The 18,853-nt window shown below is 37.0% G+C and overlaps 1 protein-coding gene across 1 annotated transcript in view; it reads left to right on the top strand.

Annotated features, from left to right (window-relative positions):
• Nucleotides 1-519: 519 nt before the first annotated feature.
• GFRAL (GDNF family receptor alpha like) overlaps nucleotides 520-18,853 on the top strand; it is a 53,073-nt gene continuing 34,739 nt past the window's right edge. Inside the window, exons 1-5 of the mRNA XM_006211550.4 lie at nucleotides 520-541; nucleotides 4,617-4,751; nucleotides 6,978-7,130; nucleotides 12,389-12,460; nucleotides 14,145-14,460. Of these exons, the coding sequence (XP_006211612.2) occupies nucleotides 520-541; nucleotides 4,617-4,751; nucleotides 6,978-7,130; nucleotides 12,389-12,460; nucleotides 14,145-14,460 (698 nt within the window). The remainder of the gene's footprint in view (nucleotides 542-4,616; nucleotides 4,752-6,977; nucleotides 7,131-12,388; nucleotides 12,461-14,144; nucleotides 14,461-18,853) is intronic.

The following is an 18,853-nucleotide window of genomic DNA, read 5'->3' as shown; positions in this document are numbered from 1 at the left end:
TATGTAAAACAGATAAATGACAAGGACCTATCGTATAGCACAGGGAACCATATTCAATTTATTATAATAGCATATAATGGAAAAGAATCTGAAAAATATATATAATATTATATATATACACATATAACTGAATCCACTTTGCTATACACCTGAAACTAACATTGTAAATCAACCCTATTTCAATTTTAAAAAATAGAAAAAAAAACCCTACTTTTTTTCCTGTTTGTGCAGAGTACGTATCATTTCTTAGTATCTGGCTCCAGGGCTTTCCTGGAAGCATAATATCTGAGCTCAGTACACTCAGGAGAAGATAATTGAATTTGGACATAATTAGGAAAGTTCGCAGCTCAGGAAAGATTGGTGAGGAAGTGATGACATAGGAAACTGACTTGAATCGGTGATGCTCTTCGGAAGCAAGAGCGGAAGCCGAAGCCTTATTCTGGGCAGTTACTGGTAAGAAGGTGGTGGGAGTAAACACGTCTGCTTTTCTTCCAGGTGAGCAGCCCCGAGGTGTCCACCATGATGGTCTTCATTTTCTTCGGTAAGTGACTGATGCTTCAGGTTTATAGCACCCCAATTCTTCATGCACCGAATGCTGTCCCATGTAACTGAACTGTCAGGTAAGCTAACAGAGCCTGATAATATAAAATCCTAATTACAAATTTATGCTTGAACATGGCTTATTCACCTACTTTTACTCATTTGTAACCATGGAAAATGCACAATGTGAGAATTGCATTCAACTCTCAGGTTGCTTCTGGTTTTTTTTTTCATAGAATCATCTACTCACTCTGAGTAATTTACGAAGATGTATAGAATTTACAAATATACTAGAGCCTTTTAGAAATGAAACCTTCCAGGACCTATTTACAAGTTATAATATGACAAATTATGAATCGTTATCTATTTTTCTTTGAAATTAAATTAAAATGAGATTAATTGAAATCATTCAGTTTCCCTGATTTTTAGGTGTTCCTATTTATTAAGTAGGAGTCAGTTAGTCGAGTAACACAACACTACGACAAATGCTTCAATTTTAGTCCATTTTTGTGACCTAGAGATAAGTGTGAATTTATCTCTCTTGTGTTGGGTAGAGTGAATGTATTGTAAGATGCTAGTAAAAAAGAATTTGTTTATACTTAGAGTCTATGAAGATCTACGTGCTATGTGTGTTATTAAAGAAGCTATTATATTTTCATCAGCATTTTGTAGGATCTGTAAATTGAATTCAGAAAAAAGGATAGCTGTAATTATAGCTGGATATTAATAATCTACTCATTAAAACAAAGCCTGTGTATTTTCTGCTTACTCTGTGCTAATAGACACTGATGAATAAAGGCATAACTGTGGGCAAGAAAACAAAGAAGGTTATTTTGAATTATGATGAACAGAAAAAGAGAATCAAAATAAATCTAGTCAAAGAAAATTAAGGCAAGAATGAAAGGAATCTTTTTATATAATTTCAGGTTTGGGGGAGTTTAAAATAATAGTTATTTAACGTTCCAAAATTTTGCTCCTTGTGCTTATTTCTAATAATATTTCCTTATTTCTTTTATTTCTATTAAGCAGAATTCTAGGAGAATTAAATTTTTGTAGGTCAGACAGCAGTATAGCAAAGCACACAAAATACATTGCAGCTTCATCATGGCCCTCGTTGAAAAGACAATGGTGGCCTCTTGTTTTCAACTTTCACTTCTAAATTAACCTCGACACCAGGTTGCATGATGGAGGGAAATCGTATCTAACACGATCAGGGTCAGAATTGTGCTATTCGTGAGGTTTAACCAGTATTTCCCATACTGCGTTCTTCAGAATATTTGTTCAACATCATTTAAACAGGCCTTGTGATGTGGGAAAGTTCTGTAGCCAAAGAAACATGAGACACAGTCAGTCTTCAAATAGGAGCATTTAATATCCTAATGAGCCTTCTGCATCTTTAAGAAGGTGATAAAATGTGTAATATTCTCCATCTTATTTAGTTTAAAATAGAAGCTGTGTTTCACTTAGCATTTCAGGAGGAACTTGAAAACCCCTGGCTTAAGTACATTTAAATACACAAATCATAGTCAGGAGTGGATAAGATTTGGGAAGCTAAAGTTATTTTGCTTCTTCTGGGCCAAATCATTAAGCTGGTTTTCCTACTGACTCAGTTATTTCATCTGAGTGGAAGGTGTGGGAAGTCCTGTAAAATAAACAATCAAGTTGGTGGTTCAACCTAAAATTTTAAATACGAAAGAAAATAAAATTCACTGGGGAAGGATAACATGCAGCAATCACTCATGATCATTGCACTGATAGCAGTGAGGCTCTGATGATCTCCCCAAGAGAACATCACTTAGAAGTGTCTTGAGGGAGCTATTCACAAGATGTAATGGTCACTGGCAAATAAAATTCCAGTTGTTTCTTAAACTTCTGACCTAAAAGTCCCTACTTTGGGATCTTTGGCGAGCTGGATGCAAACAAGTAACCCTGGGCCAGAATCCAGGTGGCTCTCTTCTTCTTCCTCTAGGCTCGCTAACCTAGAGCAAGGGCTTGGCTAGATGAGGTTGGCTAGATGAGGTACACTGAAAAAAACCCAGAACGCTGATATATCAATTTCCACTCCAGTCCTCAACGAGAAAAATGTGATCAAGCTACACCCACGGGGCTAATCGCCAGAGGCACTGGTCCAGCCGGTAGCACATACGATCCAGTCAGTTGTCAAGGATTCTCCTTAGGAGAAGAGATTTGGAAAGAGGTAACATTTTTTTTTAAAGAGATGTCACTGGCTTTACTTGAAGCCTATAACTCTGTGTTGTGACAGGGGATTCATAATTAACCTCGTTTAAAAAAAATCAAATAATTTGGCTGATTACAACATAGCTGGAGGTCTCCTGATTTTAGTTAGCATGCTGTCCCTATAACTCGATTGTAATTTCCATATTTTTCTATGGATTGCTTAAGCAAGAGTCAGTTTGTATGCCTGCAGCATGTTTGAGTCCTTAGTACACTGTACTGGCTTCACATTGCTACTTTCTTGATACGTTTAGAAAACTTGCTGGAGACTTTTCCACCCAAAATAACTTGTAAATATCTGGAAGGTGTTATTTTTATTGGGCATTCCTAGTTATTTATGTATAACTCATTCATAAACAACTATTCAAGGTGGTGTAAGTCAACATGCATTTATTGGATATCTATGATGCATCACTGTATTGATGATGGGGATACAATTCTGAATTACCCCTAATGCCTGCTGAGTAAAACCCTAGAACCCAGTGTAAAGACAAACACAGAAATACACACTTTTGTTACAGAGCAATAAATGCTTGGGTTGGAAGTACCCAAGATTGTAGTGAAACAGGTAAGAGGTATTAAATTCCCTTTAGGTGTAGGAAAAGGGGTATTGAATTAGGACAAGTTTCCATCAAATAGGTAGTTATTGTGTTGAATCTTAAAGGACAAAATAAGAGAGTTATTCCAGAGGAAAAAAAAAAAAAGGAACCCCTGCTGGGTGTCCATACTGTAAAGGTTCAGAGATACGAGCATGGAGCATTTGAGAAACTGTAAATGCTTAAGGACCTCCAGATTGCACATGGTGGAGAATGTGAGAGTCATGATATGAGGAACCCTCCAAAGGATGGGGCAGAGACATGGCAGGACTAGAATGGTAGATTAGCAGGTATAAAGAATTTATCTGAATAAGATGGAATTGGAGGCAGACTGACTAACTGATGGGTTGATCAGATAGTCAAAATAGGAGTCAATGAGCTATGCCAGAGTGTAGATGGGGGAGGGAAGCTGAGGCTAGACTAGGAGCCCACCATGAATCCAAGGTTCCTAATTTGGGTGCCACTGTGAATGGTGGAATTACTGATGAAGCAGATGGTCCAGCAGGGGGCGGTGATGAGGAAGACAATGCTAATGATAGGATTGTCTGAAAGTGTGTCTGGAACATCCAGGTGAGGGTAACAGCACCTCTAATTGGAAAATAAGGGGATTGAATGAGACATATGAGAATCATCAGTCTAGAGATTTTAGTTAAAACCACGAAGATGTGGAATTGTCCACAGAGAACGTGTGAAATGAGCATGAGAGAAGTCTGAGGGCAGAACACAAGCTACAAATATACTTTCACAGAATCATCAGAGGATCCTGGGATGGAGTCTAACCATGGGCGGAAAATAACAAATGAACAAGTATCAAGAGCATAAGAAGAGGGGGTGGCCAAAGGGGAAAGATTTCAAGAACAAAATGACAACAGAATGCCCAGCGATAGAAGGAGGCAGGAGGAAGTCTTCAACCTGTCAGACTTGACGTTGTGAAGGCGAGTAGGAAATTTCAAACAGCAGTTTCAATGGTGCAATAGTAATAAAAATAAAGCACACGCTGAAAAATGAATAGTAAAAAAGAGGGAGCAAATGTAGACTCTTTATTTCAGAATCTTACATAAGAGACGCAGAGCTCCATAGTGAGGGGAGAGGTTACAGTCCACGTCCAGCCTGGTAATGATTTTATCCCGTTTGATTTTTCATTATTCTGCTCCGTATCGTTAATAACTCAGATTCCGAAGTACGTAACTGCCATCTTGTCACATCGCTGCTGTTTTTGTTGTTTTGTGGTTGTTGTTACTCAAGCTGTGGGGCTGTGCTTGGGCAATGAGTCCCCTTCCCAAACCACCGACTGCACGTATTTAAGAGAGCGCTGCCTAAGTGATGCTAACGGATGCGAAGGCGCCTGGAGGAAAATGGAGGATGCCTGCCATGTGCCAGGTAGAGCAAGTTACAAAATACACTCAAATAATGTCCTTTTACTGAGATAAACATAGGATTGACTATCGTAGGAAGTCAGTTTTTCTCTAAATACCTTATATGCAATCTTGGTATTCAAGTGATTCACCTTCAATTACTTATTAGTGAATTTAGTTACAAAAGAGTATTCTTAAATTACTCAAGGGCTCTGATGCATTGAATTTATTTAAAGCATAAATTAGCTCTATGCAATATTTCAGATTATTCTTGTCTGAAATTATTATTATCATACTGATCTCACCATGTATAATGTTAAAATTACATACATGCCTCTCAGAAGCATGGTGATAATTTTTCAGATAAAATGTTCTTTTGCTTCTATGTTAATATGTCAGTGATAACATAGGAAGATGACATTTGTGATGCTCAGACATGATTTATTTGCATGTACGTAACACGAATTTTATATTCCTGCAACATAGTCACTATTTTCCATTCCAACTCTGTCCAGAACAAGTTAAAATAATATTTATATCATTAAATATAAAATTTATAAATAAAGTATAATAAAATTTATAGTATTAAAATATTTTTATTTTTAATTTGTTCTACCTCCTACATCAAATGTCCAAACATTTGAGGGCAGGTCCAATGGGTAGAGAATGTGAAGACAGAAGAGTCACTGTCATTTGTTTAAAAGGAAAAAAATGTCCTAAATATACCAAGTAGCTGAATATATATTGAATGAGAACATCAGAGCTAAGACCCATTCACTAAAAGTGGATACACCGATTACGTAGTGGGACCTTACCTTGATACTATTATGGCAAAACTTTTCAAAATATCTTATTCTAACATAAAGTAAGTTTTATCAACTCATATAATGAATATTAGAATACCATAAAATCTGATATACCTTCTGGCATATTCAGTAAGAGAAAACCAAAGGGGAAAATAAAAATACATTCTTCCATGACTCATTTTGTTTCTTCAGCCATTTCACAAAGAGTAAATTCTGTGATGCTCAAGCCCCTTGCCTGTCTGCTTGTGTGATCTCTTCCTCCCAAAGCTGTAAGGACAAGTGTGTTGGGTTAAGAGGCAACAACCCATAGTTCGGATGATGCCGACATTCACCGTCTCCACCATCAGCCCCTGCCCAGCCACAAGATCTCAAGGAACTTACATAGGACGTAGGGGACAGGAGGGAGACTTCCTTCTCACCCCTGCCTTGAAGGGGTACACAGAATGTTCATACTCCCCCCAAATTATCCAATATTCATTCTCATTACATTCTCATCCAACATTCTCATTACAGATCAGGGGAAGAATTTCAAAGGCAAATTTGCTCAAATAACACAACAATTTTAGGATGAGAATAAAGGACAGGAACAAAAAAATCTGTTATTTGTTTTGATGGTGAAGCTTCTTGTTACATTTTATGAGGCAATATAAAATATCACATTCAGTGTATCCTGAATTCCTCCATATTTATTTATTTCCATATACCAATAGCTAGTCACTTGCAGTGAATTATAATATTTGCACCATTTTCCCATGCATGGCGCTGAAATAGAAATATTCTTAAATACACAAATGAAATGTACTCAAGTGGTTTTATTCAGAGAAATGAATAATAGAAAATTGCTGGGTGGATGAATATGGCTTTTTAAAGCAGAAAATGAAATATTGGTAATTATGAAAGGCTTGCTAGTCAATGATATTTATTGAGTGCTTGCTGAGCATCAGGACGATTTCATTTTCCATGATAAATTTAGAGCCACTTGATGTCTTGTATTGTAATCTTAGAATGACATGAAAAATAACATAGCAGATTCAGACCAAATAGCTAATAAAATAGCTAAACTGACAAAATGCTACAATTATAGAGCATTCTGGTCGCCTCCTAGAAGGGCAGTCTTGATTATTATTAAAGAACAAAAATTGGCATTCTAAGTGGAGGCAATGCAATTTTAAAATACAGAAAGCCTTAATCTATTTTAGAAAGTAAATATTGGGGGAATGACAGTAGAAATAGATTTCTCACTTGAAAAGGCCATTATATGGACATCCTGTAACAAAGCCAGATAATTTCATTATAATAATGAATTACTAAAATGAATATGTTAAAAGCTTTGGCGGTGGCGGGGGGGGGGGGGACTACCCAAAGCTTTAACAAAGCTTGGGTAAGGGAGCTCAAAAATTACATTCAATGTAATGTCTAGGGTGTTACCTGTTTGTGAAATCCAGGAGACCCCCGCCGGATGAAGGAGCCATTCAGCTGTAACCTGAGCATCCAGTCCTTAGTGGAAAGCGACTTCCGATTTAACGATTGTCTCTGTTCTGATGACCTCTATTGTACTGTCAACAAACTGCTTGGGAAGAACTGCATCAATGAATCAGGTACTACATTGTTCGATGGAATATTTACAGTCATGAAAAAGAAAAATATTATTTCAAAATTAACCACTTTTATGTAATTTGATAAACTCCTTTTTTTTGGGTGATTTGATTAATTCTTCATGTAATTTAAGTTTATGTGAGCTGGAGATTTCAAGCTTCATTCAACGATAATTCATTAGAATTACAGATTCACTCATTCTATATATGCATTTGTGAGGCTCACTATAGCTTTACACAAGACTTAAAAGGCAGAAGATAAATAAGGTACCATTTCTTTTGGTAAAGAACTCAGGGTCTCCTGAGAAAGATCAAACTATAACCACTCGCCTAGGACTATGCTTGCCTTTGGATAGGAGCATTTAATCATCTAACAGGCATTTATTTTCTGCCTACTCAAGGTGCCAGCCTAACATTGCGGTGGTGGTAATCATATTAGTTGGCACGTGTCCTTGAGGGCACGTAAACATTTTCCAAGGGATATGTGGGATCAAATAATCCTACAGTGATCGATATCCAGATCCTCCACGTCCCTAGGTCCCCTCTCTGAAAAGTGGTCAGCTTGGCAATGCACCTGTTAGCACAGAGTTCTCCCCTCTTTTTTCAAAGTCATCCTTCCCCCACTTTCTAAGACAGAAAGGTTTACTTCTCATTTACCTCGAATGGTCCCCATGCCCAGCCTCTCCAATCATTCATGGTAAGCTCACTGGACAATTTTCTGTTCCATAATCTTGCCTTTTCCAGAATTCAGATGAATGTAATTACATAACATGTAGCCTTCTGAGCCAGATTTCTTTTATTTAACACAGTGCATTTGAGATTCATCAAAACATGTCTCTTTTTTGAGGAGCGGTATTCCATTGCATGGTTAGAGCACAAGTGGGTTATCCACTCACCATGGAAATTATCTGGGTTTGCTCTTTTATCTTCTCTGTTGACAGATTGTAAGCTTCTTGAACAAATCAGCTTCGACATTTCCTTCTTTTTCCTTTTTTTTCTTAATGTGATAAACATTCAACATAGAGTCTGACAGCTAGTAAATGATCAATAAATGTATAATAATATTTAAAAAATTTAAATATATTGAGCATATAAATCATGTATTCATTCATAAAATTTATTATTCAGTTAATATGGGCAGAGATCTTGTAAACACTGGAGAATCAATATAAAGATAGATAAGAGAGTCCCTGTTTTTTTTTTTTAAAGGGGAAGTGGTAACTAGGTTTATTTATTTACTTGTTTTTTAAGTGGAGTTACTGGGGATCGAACCCAGGACTTTGTACATGCTAGGCAGGCACTCTACCACTGAGCTATCTTCTCCCCCAACGGTTCCAGCTGTTGATCAGCTAAAACCATAGCAAAGTTGACATTTATCCAGATTATTTTATTTAGCCTATGCTGTTAAATTTAAATATGTATAAATTTCCACACATATGTGTATTATAAAAGACGTGGACATTTAGGTGGGTTCACAGATTATTTCAAAATATATAATTACCAATATAATAGAATGAATTATATGAGGGCAGCATTTTTAAACATTTTTTATTGATTTATAATCATTTTACAATGTTGTGTCAAATTCCAGTGTTCAGCACAATTTTTCAGTCATTCATGGACATATACACACTCATTGTCACATTTTTTTCTCTGTGAATTATCATAACATTTTGCGTATATTTCCCTGTAATTCACACACATCCTATCTGTGCAAGCCTGCATCTGCTGTCCAAAAGAGATGGAGAGGTGATCTCTGCTCTAGAAGAGAAGCCTGATTTACATAATTATAACAATCCACTTGAGCTGTTATTTGAAAAATGTACAAAACGTTATTGTAGTGTATGTTTCAAAACACATGCTGTACAGAGGCAGTACTTTGAACAGCACTAGTAAGACCGTCCTGGCAGTTTTTAAGCTTAACATTTTCATATCTTGAAATTGATTATACTACCTTTATCTTGCATTAGGTAGGAGGCATTTGTAAAATTGAAGGTAGAAGAAAAGCTCATTTAATAAAACAAAAAGAAATTTTTTTTTTAAGAGCAGGATACCCCTAAGGGGAAAAAGATGATTTGGGAAAGAATGGTAGGGTCAAGGAAGTTTTCATTGTGATAGCCGCAAGAAGAACCTCAAGGGAGGAGGAGATATTTTAGAAGTAGATGGATTTGCAAATATTAAGTACAACGTCTAAATTAGATTTTTTTTAAAAAAACAGATTTCTTCTGTAGAGCACAAAGAACTATATTCAATATCTTGTAGCAACCTATTATGAAAATGAATCTATGTACGTATGTGCGTGACTGGGACACTGTGCTGTACACCAGAAATTGACACATTGTAACTGACTCTACTTCAATTAAAAAAGATAAGAAGTTGATGGTACACTTCTGAAAGCTTATGTTAAGCAAGTTGAGGTTGTATTTCTTCTTTCTATAAAGTTTATATAATTATGGGTTAATTGAAACTATCTCAGAGAACATGAATTCTCAATGAGAGGTATAACCTCCAAGGGGTGAAAATTGGTTCTTAGAGGTGAGCGAAAAACATCTTACTCTTTATTATGTATGAAGCACAGATAATACATACAGTCTCGAAATGGATACTTGGTATATCTCTGGAATTAAATTTTCATGAGAGGGTAAGGGTAAGGGGAATAGGCAAAAACTGTCTAAAAAAAGCTTTTTAAAGGGGGAATAATGAAAATCAGTGAAGAAACACTTTAGTATATTTCTAAGGAGGAAATGGAAATTCGGAGAAATAATGGATTATCTTATAAGTATTTGAAGTTGTACCTGATTTCTGTGAATCATTACTCAAACGTAATAAAAAGACAAAAGTAAATGATGAGGAAAAAATATTCAAAGAAATTGAGCCTTGTCATTATGTTTAGTTACATAAACTATGTCACATTCATGTTTTTATTCCATTAAAAAAATTCAAGATCATTTGTAGTAGCTCTCTTAAAATAAGTTTTTTCAATGATTTTTGAAAGACAGCAGATATTGGAATATTTTTTAAAGATATGTCTATATGCTTTTTAGAAAATACTAGAAGGTCGTAAGTAAATGAGCTTATTTGAGTTTTAGTCGATTTTTAAACTTTATTTATAGAAGAATCAGCACTGTCTTCAAGTTCAGCTTCACAGTCAAATACCACACAATGGCTCCATCGGAAAGACACATCACTCACAACTGGAAAAAAGAGTGATTGTACCATAGCAGCGCGGATCTGCCAGGAATCTGAACATTGTGCTCTTTCGTACAAGAATTTTAAGAAAACCTGTGGGAGGGGATCGGAACAATGCAAGACCCTTGATGGACGCTACCTGTGCGCAGCGTTCAGAGAAAGTCTGAAACAGACAATCCTGTGGAGCTGTCAGTGCAGTGACCCTCCGGAAGCAGAGTGCGTTCAAATTCAGGAAAGCTTGTTTGAGGACATTTGTGTACAGGATGCTCCAATGAATCAAGTTCCAGCCTTCAGTGACGACGATGAGGATGGATTCCACCTGGATGTCGTTTCAGGTTGGTACCCCAAAGAATTGAAGAATGTTAAGCATCGTCACAAATAGGAGGTGACCGAAAGAATATTTCATTTCTGATTCCAGCTGTCATTTCTGCCTGTCTTTCTCTTAGAGAATTAAAATGAAAGAACTCAATATTATGACTGTATCTTAAAGGAATTATGAAGAAAGAGGTCATTGCTAAAAGATTTTTAATGTGTTGCATAAAATCATGCTGTAAACATTATAAACATAATAAAAATATATTTTATTATAAAAACATAATAAAATATGTATTATGATATAAATAAACATATGAAATTTATGTATTTATATCATTTCTGTATACATTTAAATGATATAAATATAATACTATTAATTTCGTTCATTCACTGAACAAATACTTAGGACACATTTACAATGTGCTAAATCCTAAGTCCTGAGCAGCAGGATTAAAAGAAAAACAACAACAAAACTGTCTTTCATTTAAGACACTTATTATTTTTAAGGGATTTTAAAAAATTAAAGAAATAGATAATATAGTAAGTCATGCTTATTTATTTATTTGGTAAGAGATTTCTTTTCAGTGCCCACCATGTCCTAAGACTTAGGGGGGAAAGCAGTAAACAAAACAAAGAAACATCATCAAAAATACTGCTCTTCTAGGACCTTACATTTCTAAATGGAGGAGAGTCTTGGTTATTTTCCCTGGAAACAGACTCTGAGACAGAGGTTTGCACACAAAAAATGTATTGGGCCGAGGGCTCGGGCACAAAAGCTAGAAAGAAGTGAGAAAAACAGGATTAGGCGGAGGGAGAAGGTTAAAAAGGTTACAATGACTGCAAGAAACTTAGCTGATTCCATGGAAAGGTGGATGGACCTGGGATGGCCTTTTAGAGATGCCACCCGTGGAGGCAAGGGGGCTGCTCCTTTGAGCCCCTTGTGTGGACTGGTCCTTAGATGTGAGCTGTCCCCTGAGAAAATCTGTCCCCTTGAGTGTGTGCCAACTTCCCTGAGATGCAGACAATGCCTGGAAAAGGACCAGCCATTGGGGAAATGGGAATCGGGATCACCAAAGGGGTCAGCATCCAGTGAGAGGACACGACCAGGATAAATGGTGTGAGGATGGGATGCACATCCAGTGCTCAACATTTTTTTATCTTGGTTTTGTTTATGTGTCTGTGTTTCCCATAGAGGCTCAACCACAGGGACTGCAAATTCGTCCTCAATACGACAGTGGGTGCAGAGCAGGGACCCAACCAATGCTTCTTGAATGAAAGGTTCTAGAATTAGAGGGTCATAGAGTTCACGTGCATTCATGGGGGGTTGGTCAGTTCTATCATAATTCCTAAAAACGCTGGCAGGCTAAGATAGTCAGAGGTGGGAAGAGTCCTTAAATTGCATTTACTCTGCACTTACTGGGCAGAGTTTTTTGGTTCAGACAATGTTCCTTCTGTGCTTTCTCCCCAGACAGGCTCTTTGTTTACTTCCACGCACATGGCCTGGTCGTTAGCATTTGTTTAAATGTTCACGTAACTGAATACTCAGAGCAGGGCTGTTCGGCTGACCTGATGCTATTTCAGGGCATTATTTTTCTTCATCCGTACCTCACTTCTTTTGAGTATCGAGAGTTAAATAAGCATTACATGAGCTTATATCTATTTTTGCTGGATTACTCATTCATAAAGGCTGTCCACATTCTCCTATTAAATTTAGAAAATTGTCCTCTAATAAATGAGCCTCCTTGTTTTCCTTCTAGATAACGTGAAAGAGGATAATAAATTCAAGGGGAATCTAACGACTCTTTCCTATCATGGAAATGTTTCTCGATTGTAATTTTGATCTGCATAGCAAATACTGGACAATATAACTTAAAATGTAGTTACCAGGCTTCTTTTTCTTTTTTCTTTTTTTTTTTCTTTTGGGTAGGAGTTGATTATGTTTGTTTGTTTGTTTGTTTGTTTTATTTAATGGAGGCACTGGGGATTGAACCCAGGACCTTGTGCATGCTAAGCACGCCCTCTACCCTGAGCTATACCCTCCCCTACCAGGCTTCTTAAGGATGTGCCGTTACAAAATGAATCGTGTGAATTTTTAATCGTTCTAATATCACACCGTGCAACAAAATCATTGCACTTCTTCCATCAGTGTTTCAAAGCAACTGTTTTGCCCATCCATTATTTATTTACAGGTATACAGAGAAATACTTGCCAGTTAAAACCAAAGACTGGATCTTTGTTAAATTTCATAGGTATTTGGATCACATATATTAAATTCTTTGAGACCAATTATTTTTGTATATATGTGTGGGGGGGTGGGCATTCGCATCTATCTACAAACATTTTTAAATGTTGCAATAACTACATGGAGCCTTTAGCCAAGATTCCCACCCCTACCTAAATAAGAAGTCCAACAGAACAAGCATCATTCTGAACTGAGCCAGGGAGCTCACCAACAGCTAGACAGCTCAGATCCAATTTCTGAAGATCTATTGTTTTGCATTTGAGAAACTTGGACTGAAGGATTTTTTTTCCTTCAGCTCAGTTTTGGCCCTACACCCTTCCATCACTTCTGGATCACAAGATGTATCCAGTGTAGATGAAATATGGCCCAAATAGTCCACGACTCAGGTCCCAGGTAGTTCATACTAGCTCTAAAAAGAAAGGAAAAGAAAAGAAGAAAGTGAGAGAGAGAGAGAGAGAGAGAGAGAGAGAGAGAGAGAGAGAGAGAAGGAAAGAAAGAAGGAAAGATAGAAAGAAAGAAAGGAAGAAAGAAAGAAAGAAAGAAAGAAAGAAAGAAAGAAAGAAAGAAAGAAAGAAAGAAAGAAAGAAAGAAAGAAATGAAGGAAGGAAGAAAAGAAAGAAAGAAAGAGAGAAAGAGAGAAAGAGAGAAAGAGAGAAAGAAAGAAAGAAAGAAAGAAAGAAAGAAAGAAAGAAAGAAAGAAAGAAATGAAGGAAGGAAGAAAAGAAAGAAAGAAAGAGAGAAAGAGAGAAAGAGAGAAAGAGAGAAAGAAAGAAAGAAAGAAAGAAAGAAAGAAAGAAAGAAAGAAAGAAAGAAAGAAAGAAAGAAAGAAAGAAATGAAGGAAGGAAGAAAAGAAAGAAAGAAAGAGAGAAAGAGAGAAAGAGAGAAAGAAAGAAAGAAAGAAAGAAAGAAAGAAAGAAAGAAAGAAAGAAAGAAAGAAAGAAAGAAAGAAAGAAATGAAGGAAGGAAGGAAGAAAAGAAAGAAAGAAAGAGAGAAAGAGAGAAAGAGAGAGAGAGAGAAAGAAAGAAAGAAAGAAAGAAAGAAAGAAAGAAAGAAAGAAAGAAAGAAAGAAAGAAAGAGAGAAAGAGAGAAAGAGAGAAAGAAAGAGAAAAAGAAAAAGAGAAAGGAGAGTTTGCCAAAAACAGCCCAGGGGTACATGGTTGTATTTTGTTCATGGATTTCTCATAGTGTTTTGCAGATTTCCGTGTCCTGCTTTTTGTTTACTTTTCCACGCCCTGGGCATATCGTTGCTTTTAGGAACCCGAGGGGCCCGGTCCTGTTTGGAGGTGGCAGAGACCTGTGTAGGGGACATGCTCTGTAATGCACAGTTGGCCCTGTACCTGAAAGCTTGCTCAACAAATGGAAATTCGTGCAACGTGAAACACTGCCAGGCGGCCATACGGTTCTTCTATCAAAATGCGCCTTTTAACATTGCCCAGATGTTGGCTCTGTGTGACTGTGCTCAGTCTGATATCCCTTGTCAGCAGTCCAGAGCAGCTCTTCACAGCAAGCCATGTGCGGTGAGCAGAGTTCCAGCCCCGACCTGCCTCGATGTAATTCACAGCTGCCAAAATGATGAATTATGCAGGTGAGCAAAAACACGCATTTCTTACCTTATTTTGGCACCTTATTTGTTACAGCCCAGCCCTAACACTTGCTCTCATTACGTTAGCTAGCGTCCCCACCCTCGTCCACCCTGACGTAAACAAAGCCAGACAGTTCACAGTTTCAAATCCCTGGTACACATGTAGCCTTTTTGAAATTCAAACGCAGAACATCAGTACATGTTTTTAGAATAAAAAAAAAATTCAGTCTGTCGGGATTCGGTACTCATGAAATTGTATTATTAAAATCATCCATTCAAGTTAGACTAATAAATTTCTTAACAGACTTAGCTTGTACGCCCGTTTTGTTATTTGCTTTTTGGGGGGATCTGGTTCACTGAGGCTGTTAGACGTTATAGGATTTGGACAAAGCGACTCTTCCAATTTGAAAAGAAAGCATTTGAATCTTAGGCTGGAGATGAGGAGGGAGCGGGTCACTTGAGTACAGCTTGGACATCCCCAGCGCACATGGTGTCAGGACTGCACCCTTCTCCTCTTCCCAGCCTCTCACCGGGCAGCAATGCTAGTCATTTGTTTGCTTATTCAAAAAATAATTACCAAGCACCTACTACGATTTTAGGCATCATGGTACAAGACACAAAGATGCCTGCCCTGCGGAGCTAATGGTCTGGTAGCGATGAATATATAATAAATAAGGAAAATGTGTATTGTAGTATAAGGTAATGAGTACTCTGGAGAACACACACGCGTAGAATGAGGGGAGTTGTAAATGAGCAGAAAGAGTTGCAACACAAATGGGGGTGGTCCCGTTAGGGAGCATTTTGCCAGAGTTGAAGAAGTGAGGAAATGAACCTGTCTTGGTAAAGACTGGAAAGAAGAGACACCAAATAAATGGAGGAGGAAACGTGTGGGGCATGTCCTCAAGCAGTGAGGGTGACACGTGCAAGGCGGAGAGCCAGGGGAGATGAGTTCTACTCTGAGAAAACGGAGAGAGACTGGGGCGGGGGGGATCTGAGCAGAGGTGTGAGTGATCTGCCCACGTTTTAAGACCTCCACCCTGGCTGCTAGCTGAGACTAGACTTCACCTTTGCAGGTAACTCCTCCCAGGAACCACAAAGGGAACCCAGTTCTCTGGCTTTCTCTTTTCCTCGCTATGGTCTTCATTAATGCGCTTCCTTATAGACACAGGGCGAGTCTGTTGTGTGGTAAGAAATCCACAGTGAAGTGGGGCTCCTGAGACCCCAGGAAGAAGAGGGAGGAGAAAATGAGACTACGGAACGCGCTTGATGAATCAAAACTATCTGTAACATGGGTGCTACCACGTTGGCGGTGCTTTACTTAAGAACCAGCCGTAATTGTACAATTCTTGGATCCATCTTCTGCTTCTTCTTGAGATAATTATCCCAAGATAATTCATATTAATTTGTTTGCCTAGTATCTTCCCGCAGGGACTATTTGATTTAATGGTGTTTAAGTGAATAAAACTCCACATGGAGCAAATTCATTTAAAGATCAAAATCAGCATTTAGTGTGAAGGAGGGGCTCAGCGGGATAGCTCAGGGCGAGATTTGTCCTATTTGACACCTGGCTTTACCGACAGGCGAATGAGAGTCAATGAGGTCAACTTCCCATTGGGCTGGTTCTTGATAAACGGCTTTTCTTTGGTCTTTTAACTGTCTTCACTCCTAGAGGAGAATCATCCTAACTTGCAAAGCAGCTGCAGATCTTGTCAACATTTGTCAACAAAGAGAACGGCTTTCTTGTAACACACATTCTGTAAATAAAGGTTAAAGATCTCAGCAGGTTGCTAGAGCCTTGATTTTTTCTTTTTTCTTCTTCTTTTTTTTTTTTTTTTTTGCTTCAACATCTCCTATAGAATGCCAAAGTTCTTGAGAAAGTTTTATTAGAGGAACTTGTCATGCAAAGTTATTTTAGGTTTTACTACATTGTTTCTCTTGAGTGAATAATAAATCATCATTAAAATATTTTTTACAATGCAAGCTGAATTTTTCAAACTCATTTATGTCTCAAAAAATCTTTATTTAGTGAAATACTGCATTTCATTGATTCAGAGATGCAAATTTTTGCACATTTTAATATCCTTACCACATTTGGAATGAGTCTTAACCTCAATGACAAAAAAAAAAAACGTTAAATTAAGACAATAACTTGATTGCTAACGAGTGATTTTAGTTGTAATAAAATAATGGTATCTTGTACAATCAATGAAATGTGGTAAAAACGTTTGATTATACTATTTTTCTCATATCACAAAGAGAATATTACTATTTATCATCTGTCTACACTAACTGTGAAATCAAACAACATTTTAACCAACCAGGGAACACTTTTTTTAAAAGTAATTCCTGTAAAAATGCTAGATTTCCCCAAGGATGAGCACCCAGCTTTTCTTGCCAGGGCCCCAGATAGTCCACCTCATTATCTTGAAGTTATCTGTACTCAACTTTCACGACATGATCTTATCTGAGCTTCCCTGGAAAATAAAATATTTTGATGGCAAACGAGGGGATCTGCTGGTGCAGCCCTTAGGAAGTCCCGTGTGGTCTCTGAAACACACGCTCTTGCATTACCCTTACCTCGGCATCAGCACTTTCTCAGACTGATGGGTAGAGAGTTGGTGATTTTCCTCGACAAGGACCCCTGGGTTCCACCACGTCTCCGAAGTGCTTGGTGCGGGCTCTGGAACACGATATGCACTCAGATGTCATCTCCTTCCCTCCACTTTCGAATATCTTCTACTCACTTAACTTTTATCATGTCCTGATATGCCTACACATGTCTCTTCTTATGTGATTTCTATCTTTCATATACTGGTTCGGGGAGTAAGGACAGTGTGTCTTCTGTTTCTTTCCACCATGTGCAAAGAGTCCCTTAATGACTCCTTTATAAAGGTGATGGAAATATTACACAACATTAGTTGTCAAGATGAAAAGATGAATGCTGTCATTTTTCTCAAGCAGATTTTGCCTGAGGGAGATTTCCAGTATTTAGATTACATTAGTGTTAATGCAATTCAGATGGGGAAAAAAAAAGTCTGCAAATGAAAAACCACTTCTTCGGTGAGAATGTTAAGCCTTTATCATTTAGGATCCCTGTAGAAGCCCCTGTATTTGGGGCAAAGCAGAACACTTGCATCTTAAAATACATCTCCCATCCCTGTACCAGATTCTTCAATTTGTGAGAGGTTTTGAGACTCCTCTGTTTATTTGAAAAGGCCAGAGAAGGTGCTAGAAAAGCCAGTTGCCATTTTAATTTTGTCCAATACAGGGAGGTGAGATTATGTCTTGCCAATTAGAAATGTTGAAGGGTTTATGGGAAATTACAAAACATTATATGTTCATATGTATGAACTCAAGAATGTAGTGAAAAAAAGTATTTGCTTAGAAGAAATCTTACATACTTTATAAAAGCAAACTTCATAATACACATGTTTATTTTAAGTGCTGGGGAATAATCACAAAGTTTAATTGTATATTAGGTCACAGAGGCAAATATAATATATTCTGTGTGCAGAAGTACACAGACCACATTCTCTTACATTTTATAATGGAACCAGAAATTTATAGCAAAACTAAAAACCAAATAATCAACTGTATTTAAAAAATTACTCTTTAAAGTACTTTATAATTCAAATAATAAACCAGAAGAAAAGGTTGCAGTATATCAAGAGAACAGGGATAATGAAATAGCTAGCCATCAAAACATTTCAAACATAAAACAACATTTCTATAATGCAAACTTTTCTGCCATATTTAATGTTTTACAAATAATTTAGGTAACTAATATACCAACATACTTTATATGTTAAAAAAAGTTAAAAAAAATAAAAGAACAGATAGATCATCAAAAAAATTAAATATTCTTCAGTTCATCATTTTTGTAAAATTTCACAACTAATTTTCTTTTTTAAACATTTTTTATTGATTTATAATCATTTTACAATGTTGTGTCAAATTCCAGTGTTCAGCACAATTTTTCAGTCATTCATGGACATATACACACTCATTGTCACATTTTTTTCTCTGTGATTTATCATAACATTTTGTGTATATTTCCCTGTGCTATACAGTGTAATCTTGTTTATCTATTCTACAATTTTGATATCCTGTCTATCCCTTCCCACCCCCCGTCCCCTTGGCAACCACAAGTTTGTATTCTATGTATATGAGTCTATTTCTGTTTTGTATTTACACTTTGTTTTTTGTTTGTTTGTTTGTTTTTGTTTTTGTTTTTTAGATTCCACATATAAGCGATCTCATATGGTATTTTTCTTTCTCTTTCTGGCTTACTTCACTTAGAATGACATTCTCCAGGAGCATCCATGTTGCTGCAAATGGCATTATGTTGTCATTTTTATGGCTGAGTAGTATTCCATTGTATAAATATACCACCTCT

The sequence above is a fragment of the Vicugna pacos genome, chromosome 20 (genome assembly GCF_048564905.1).
Source record: "Vicugna pacos chromosome 20, VicPac4, whole genome shotgun sequence".
Lineage (NCBI taxonomy): Eukaryota > Metazoa > Chordata > Mammalia > Artiodactyla > Camelidae > Vicugna > Vicugna pacos.
This window is presented reverse-complemented; position numbering and strand designations above follow the sequence as displayed.